General features: G+C 39.5%; 1 protein-coding gene across 1 annotated transcript in view; it reads left to right on the top strand.

Moving 5' to 3' along the window:
* Positions 1-7,608, top strand: part of CSUI_004121 (dynein heavy chain family protein) — a gene marked incomplete at both ends in the record, with an annotated part of 13,590 nt that overhangs the window by 434 nt on the left and 5,548 nt on the right. The window contains 8 exons of the mRNA XM_068064316.1: positions 789-1,040; positions 2,286-2,490; positions 3,198-3,380; positions 3,732-3,842; positions 4,784-4,889; positions 5,761-5,840; positions 5,968-6,092; positions 7,334-7,582. Of these exons, the coding sequence (XP_067923708.1) occupies positions 789-1,040; positions 2,286-2,490; positions 3,198-3,380; positions 3,732-3,842; positions 4,784-4,889; positions 5,761-5,840; positions 5,968-6,092; positions 7,334-7,582 (1,311 nt within the window). The remainder of the gene's footprint in view (positions 1-788; positions 1,041-2,285; positions 2,491-3,197; positions 3,381-3,731; positions 3,843-4,783; positions 4,890-5,760; positions 5,841-5,967; positions 6,093-7,333; positions 7,583-7,608) is intronic.

The following is a 7,608-nucleotide window of genomic DNA, read 5'->3' on the forward strand; positions in this document are numbered from 1 at the left end:
AGATAGATAGATAGAGAGGTATAAAGAGATAGCTGCAGATAGATAGAAGTATATAGATGGATATAGATAGACAGAAAGATAGATCGATATACTCAGATAAATGGATTAATGGGAGATACATAGATAGGTAGGTGTAGATAGGTAGATCTTGATTTGTCTAACATGAGTCTGATTTATTTTTGAAGGAGGAAGTATTCTTCTCTCCTTGGAGATCTAGAGGAAAAAGTTTTCTCTTTCATTCTCTCACGTGGGGAAATTTCCACACTGCGAGAATAAGAGAAAGAAAAGTCTCCCATGTTTCTTATCGAGAAGGCGACATCTCCCATCATATCCATCTGAATCGACAGAAGAGGCCTTTTTCTTCTCCTTTATAATGTCTTGAAGAATCGATACAGTAAGATCCGCAGGAGTAGTAGTAGAAGTAGTAGTAGTAGTAGCTACACGTCATTCTATGACTTATACCAGAGCAGAGGAGCTCTAGAAGCTTATACAACACTCCTGATCTCCTTTCTCTTTGTCAAAAGGATACACCTCTCATTAGAATCTTCTCTTTCTTTCTTCTTATGAAATAAACCTACAAAGCAGCCTCTACCGCTATACGTATCCTCTACAATCTCTTGTAAAACATCCTCTTTTCTCCTCACACTTTCTTCTCTCTCTCTCTCATTCTCTCGTCTTCTCTTTCTTTCTTTCTCTCTATCTTTTTCGGCCTCTTTCTCTTTCTTTCTCATCTCCTTTCTTTCTTGTCCCCTTCTCTCTCTTCGTTTCTTTTCTCCTTCTTCCTTTAGCGCCAGAGGTGGGGAGACACCGCAGTGTTGCCGACGAAGGAGAAGTTGAGAGATCTTTTACTTCGTAGGACAGATGCGGGGCTTCTTAAGGTCAATTTTGATCCAGCGTTAACTCGCCTAATGAGAGAAGTTAAGTATCTTGAGCTACAGAAGCTTCCTGTGCCTGAGGGAGCAAGAGAGGTCTATGCAAAGTTCACTACCTATAGAAAACAGACAGATACTATGGAAATGGTCGTCACTATGTACAATCAGGTACGTCCTATACACACTGCATGCAAAAAAGCTTCCACCAAAAAAGTAGATCGAAAGATACACCTAAATACAAAGTCACATACACATACACATATACACATATACACATCGATGGACTAATACACTCACACGCAGATACACAATCGTAAATGTTCATGCATGTCCGTATATCCATATATATATATATATATATATGCGTATATGTATGTATATATGCATCCTATATATCTATGGTTTCATACATGTGTATATCGATATATATGTATACTTGAGTCATACATGCATGAAGTTTCATTCTATATATAGAATTATGTATATATATATGTATGCGTGCATCATATATGCATAGAGCTTTCCTACCTGTATACACATATATATATATATATATGCGAGAGTAGGTAGATGTGGATAGATACTTGGGAGGTAGCATGTAGATTGCGCAGAGAGGAGAAGGGCATCTTCTTCATTAAGATCATCAGACAGTTCAAAGGCGATGGTAGAGGGGAAGAAAAATCTCCGCCTAGGCATCTCCTATGCACTTCAGACCTCCTCTCTATAAATAAGACAAGAGAGATTTGCTCTCCGTCTCGTCTCTCTCTCTCTTGTAACGATAGATAGCAGTAGGTCTCTCGGGCTGTAAAGTCTGAACGGACATGAATTATGGACGAAGCCTTTTCATCCGCATCTCTAACTGCATGCAGGAAGAACGTGCCCCATGGCCTAGAATGCCTTATCACCTCTCTCGATGATAGATAGCATTGCCATGTAACTATATAACTATACATATGTATGTATATCTATATATCTATCTCTCTCTCTAGATATTCATGTAGATATATATATCTTCAAGTATCTCTGCTGGCGAGTCTCCATGACTCACACGCTGCTTACCATGAGGAAGAAAAGACAGAGAGGAGATTGAAAACGAGGTGTATGTACACACACTCTCTGTCATTCGAGATCTATTAGGCGAAGCGTCTTCTTCTCTCTTCCATAGAGCGCATGGTCGAGACAATCGAGAGATGCTTATCCTTCCTAAGAAAGTAATTCATAATAAGAAAGATAGGACAGGAAGAAAGGTCTCTTTCATGACTCTTCGTCTTTCTTCTTATATAAGACGTCTTTCTCTGTAGTCACTTTTTCTCTGGCTCTGTCACTCTTTCTCTTCTCGTTACCGATTGATTGCATGCATGCATTTTATTTTTTCCCTTTTTCTTTCTTCTTTTTCTTCTGTCTTGTGTGTAGATTCTTACCGAACTTCTTCCTCATGAGCGACCTCTTTTAGCAGAGAGAATCGAGAAGATCAACGCTATTCTTGAGCCTGGCTTAACGTCTCTTCGCTGGCAAGCTTCAGAAGATGTAGATGAATTTTTGGGCCAAGCTATCAAAGTTGTCACGGAGGTCTTTGCTATTTGCAATACCATGAAATCTAACTTACTCAAAGCTATCGGTAGACAAAGACACGCTCGCCACATATACATCTATACACATATATACATATACAGATGTATACATGTGTATAGATGTCTATGTGTTTTATACATGCACCTGTATGGTCACGTGTATGTAGATGTGTCTAAATAGACATATGCCTGTAGACCGCAAGAAGCGAAGAGTATGCAAGGAGGTGTGAGTGATCTTATCGCATATATCTATATATATACATACTATATATGTATATATACCTTTCTGTATGTATATCTATCTATCTATCTATATATATGTAGATATTATATGCATAGTGCAGAAAGCAGAGGGTGGGTCTAGGGAGACAGAGGGAAAGGAAGCTCAAGAGAAGCGTACCTCGCTCTTGTCCTGTGTGACTCGATATCTTGTTGAACCTATTGGAGACTTATGAAGAGATGAAAGAAGTGTTTCTTCCAACAACGTCCTTCCTGTCTAAAGCTTCCACGCATGCACTCTATACACGTTCTACATTGCTTCTCTAGGTCTTCTTTCTTTCTATCTCTCTCAATCTATCCCCAATTTTCTTTTTCTTTCTTTCGCTCTCTTTTTTAACCCTCTCTTACACCTATCCCTTAACGTGTATATATATATATATACATATATATGTATATATATATATATATCTGCGTCTGTGTATAGGCGACGCTTTCTATGTCGACTCGTAGGGTTGTCTGTCTTATGCGTCTGCAGGTATTTTGGGTAGCTGGGCAGAGAAGCCCTTGTTTGAGAGAAAGCAGAAGCCTATGTCTCCGGATGATTTGGATCAGATGCTTCGTGCGAGTATCTCTCTAAGGCACCATGCTATGTCTGAAGAAGGCAAAGATATCCACAAAATTCTTAGAGATTCTGCCGACGCTCTTAAAACGAGCAAAGGTAAACAAGAAGAACAAAGAGGAGGGAGGAGAAGAAGAAAAAGAACGAGACAGATAAAATTCTGAGAAAGACTCTGTCTCTGTCTTACGCTTCCTTCCTCGCTCTCTTCATTGGTCTCTTCTAATTCTTCTTCTGGTAGATAGAGAGATAGACATCTCCATTCTAGATATCTTTCTTTTTCGATCTTTCTGTTGTTCTCTCTCTTTCTCTCTCTCTATGTACCTATCTCCACATGTACACGTGTATACACAGATATCAATATTCGAATATGTGTACATCCCTATGTGTATATATATATATATGTGTATATGTGTGTATGTATGTGTGTGTATTTCGTTTTGCGTTGGGCAGGGGCACCTCAATGGAGGCTCCACGTCAACTTTGTCAATTCGATCGTCATACAAGGCTTGACGGCTCTCGTTGTTCTCTCTCTCAAACATCTCTATAAAACTCTAGAGGCAGGTAAAATGACTTTCTTTCTTTCTCACTCTTTCTTTCTTTCTTTCTTGGTCCCTCATATGCCAGCCGTCACACAGGAGAGCGAAGCCTATCTGTATGTGAGAGATCCTTCAATCTATGTATTCTACATGCTAAGATATATCTGTCTCTATATCTGTCTATATGTGTAGATTTACTTTAGATGACCTTCCCGAGAATGTGTGTGTACATACAACAACAAGCAGAAGAGAGTGAGAGAAGACTCCTCAGTTGTCGACATGCGTACGTAGATATATCAGTCGATAGCCCTCGTAGAAAGACAGAGAAGAAAGTGAAAGAAGAAGATGAAGGCTTTATACATGAACCGATCTATCTCGTACACACTTGATCTCTTCTCTCCTGTTTGACGTCTTCTCAAGACATACACTCTCTCCTCTCTAAACATACACATACATCTCCATACAAATACACCACACAGATCCATCCATGCATACAGATACATACATATACAGGCACACACATACATATCTTACATACAGACAGATATATACATACATACACATTGGTACATATTCATACCTCTATGAAAGATGAATGGATCGAAGGTCTCATAGAGTAGAGCAGAGGAGTCGCGGGAGTGTCTTGTGCTTTCCACGGTATATGGCTGTTGAGTGAGAGAAAAATTCTACACGCCGCATTTCCTATCTTCCTGACGCGCAAGCGATCGAATGCTCTTAGGGATGAGAGAGAGAGAGGCATCTCTCGTCCTTAATCCCCCTGCTAGTAGAAAGCATTCATTCGCATGCGAGTCATAGAAAGCAACAGAAGCACAACATATACACACCTGCCTCATCTAGAGATCTATCTAGATCTATCTCCACGTCTCTGCGTGTCCCAAGTGCTTCTCTCTCTTACAGCCGCCTTCATTTTCTTTCTTTCTTTCTTTCTTTCTTTCTTTCTGAAAGCAATGCACCCTAAGCCAGATGTAGCTCCCTTATTTGAAGTGAAGCTAGAGCTGATCGAAGAAGAAAATTCGATAGGCTTCCTCCCACCCTTCGCTCATGATAGAAGGTAAGAAAGCCACAAGACCGACCATAAAGAGAAAGATAGATAAATAGATATGTACGTAGATTGACCGATCTGCATTTCTTCTGTCCTAGCAATAGTTGTGTAGCCAAATCTCGTCTTCCTTATATCTCCTGCATCGTTAAGCATTCAATGCTTCTAAGAGAAGATTAAAATCGAACGAGCTTTCTTCTTCTTCTTCTTTTCTTTCTCATTGTCCTTCTGCTTTCTGAGAGAAAGAAGGGGGGGTGAAGAGAGAGAGCCGGGGAAGGGAGAGAAGAAGGAGAAAGAAATGAAGAGTAGATAGACGTGCCTGTGTCTTAATTCTTTTCAGAAAAGAAACTAGCTGAGGAAAGACATAGGAATGATATGGAGAGAAAACTTGGGGTCGTGTCATTCAGGTGTATATACAGAAGAGCCCACTGAGAGATAGACAAGCCGAGAAAGAAAGAGAGACACACAGTGGAAAAGGAATTCTTCTTCGGTCTCTTCAACAATCATAATGAAGACGAAGAGGGTCACTCATCTATCAATGTATTTCTCTCGTCTTTATCGCTCTTCTATGAGGGGAGAAGGAGAATGACCGCTGCTTTGAATCGACACATGAATGCTTTCGTTGCATCTTAAGAAGCACTCCTTCTCTTCTTATCAGAAAGTTCTCCTTTCTATCTCTCATCGTACAGAGTTTGTCTCTCTCTGTCTATCTTCTTATCCTACATGTGCATATGTATAACGCAAGATATAGTGTGTTGCCCCTCTCTTCTTGCTCTTTTCATAAAGATCTTTATGTTGATACACACGGAGATAGAGAGACAGAGAAATAGATAGCCAAGAGGAGACAATTCATGTAGATTTTCTCCTGTTGCTTAAGCTTCAGTGAAGGAGAGATCACAGCCCATACAGGCACACAGACAAACGAACCGACAGGACCTGTTGAGAAGAAGGGAGAGCCGACCAGTGCGTAGGGAGATCTAGACAGATAGCTAGATAGATATAGATTCATACGTAGATAAAGACATGGAGAAAGAATGAAGATAAAGACAAATTTCTTTCTTTCTTTTTGTGCATAGTAAGAGTAATCCAGGAATTCGGGATTTGTTTGATCAGTGGATAGGAGACTTTTTGAAGTGTGCGACTACAGTCTCTCGACTCGATACAGGAGGCACAGGAGACTACATGAATGAAATAAAAGAAAACTTTCTATTCATGGTAAGGCAGTATTACATACATACACATACACACCTACACACATACGTACACGTACATACAGGATGCATGCATACACTTACACACATACATATAAGATACATACCTACACATACACATATAAGATACATACATACACATATATACATATACATACATATACATACACATATATACATATACATACATATACATACACATATATACATATACATACATATACATACACATATATACATATACATACATATGCATGCATACACATACATATTCATATGTATTCACACACATACATAGACATGTACACAGATGTACATACATATACATACGTGGACATCCGTACTCCTCCATACACACATATCCATAGAGAGTTGTAGTACTCATACAGACTAACAAGAAAGAAGAAAGAAAAAGTAGAGAGAGGCAAGAGAGAGGCAGAAGAAGGAAGGAGAGGAAGAAGGAAAGGATAGTAAGCAGGAAGAAATTAGAGAGAGATCTAGATAGAAACAAAGATATGTAAGTACCTACCTGGAGTGGATAGAAAGGAGCACAGATGATCGACAGCTAACCCTGTTGAAAAAGGATTAGAGAGAGGCTTCGATACCGAACACCTTCCATAGCCTAAGGATGTAGAAGAGACATTATCGGGGCAAGACATTCAATAGACCCTTTGTCTCTCTATACACATCTCTATAGATATAAGTGTCTCTCTCTCTATATATATATACGAATGTGGCGATCTATCTATATGTATATACTAAACCTGTATACATATATATAGATGTCTACATAGAAGAGCAGAGAGAATTGCTAGAGAAGGCGAGGTGTATGTATTTCCCTGCCTTAGAAATAGAGAGAGAAAGGTCATGGAGGAGAAGTTGGAGAGTTGCATACTTTGACTGACTAAGACAAAACATTCGCATGAAGAAGAAAAGTAAAGAAGAGCAAGAAGAGAGAAAATGCTTAAATCGCCGCTCCTCCTTCTCTCTCTCTAGTTTGAAAGAGAGAATGATCTAGATAGAGGTCACTGCCGTAGCGAGTGGATCAAACACAAGACATCTATCTATCGACACTCCCTCTCTCTCTTCGCTCCTTACACCATCCTATTCATTCTTTCTTTCTCACTTTTCCTCCCACAAGACCTTCTTCTTCCCCCTCATTTCTACCTACCTTTTCTTCTTCCATCTTGGTCTCTTTTCTTTCCTTTCTTTTTCATCTTCTTCTTCTTCTCTTTCTTCCCTCAGTCGATGCGATCTAGGTTAACGAAGCTTCTAGATTCAACAGAGGAGAAACTGAACGACTACCTCCTAACCTTTGGGGAATATTCCTTTCTATGGAAGAGAAATCTCAACGACGTCTTGGAAGAATTTCTATCCGACAATCCGCATGAACTCGTCGACAACACCTGGAATAATACTACTAATACAAATGAATCTGAGAACGAATCATTCAACCAAATCATGGAGGTCATTGGAATAAATGTAGGAAGACCTGTAAGTCTATCTATCTTCAATCTATC

The sequence above is a fragment of the Cystoisospora suis genome (genome assembly GCF_002600585.1).
Source record: "Cystoisospora suis strain Wien I chromosome Unknown contig_1867, whole genome shotgun sequence".
In the NCBI taxonomy this organism is placed as follows: domain Eukaryota; phylum Apicomplexa; class Conoidasida; order Eucoccidiorida; family Sarcocystidae; genus Cystoisospora; species Cystoisospora suis.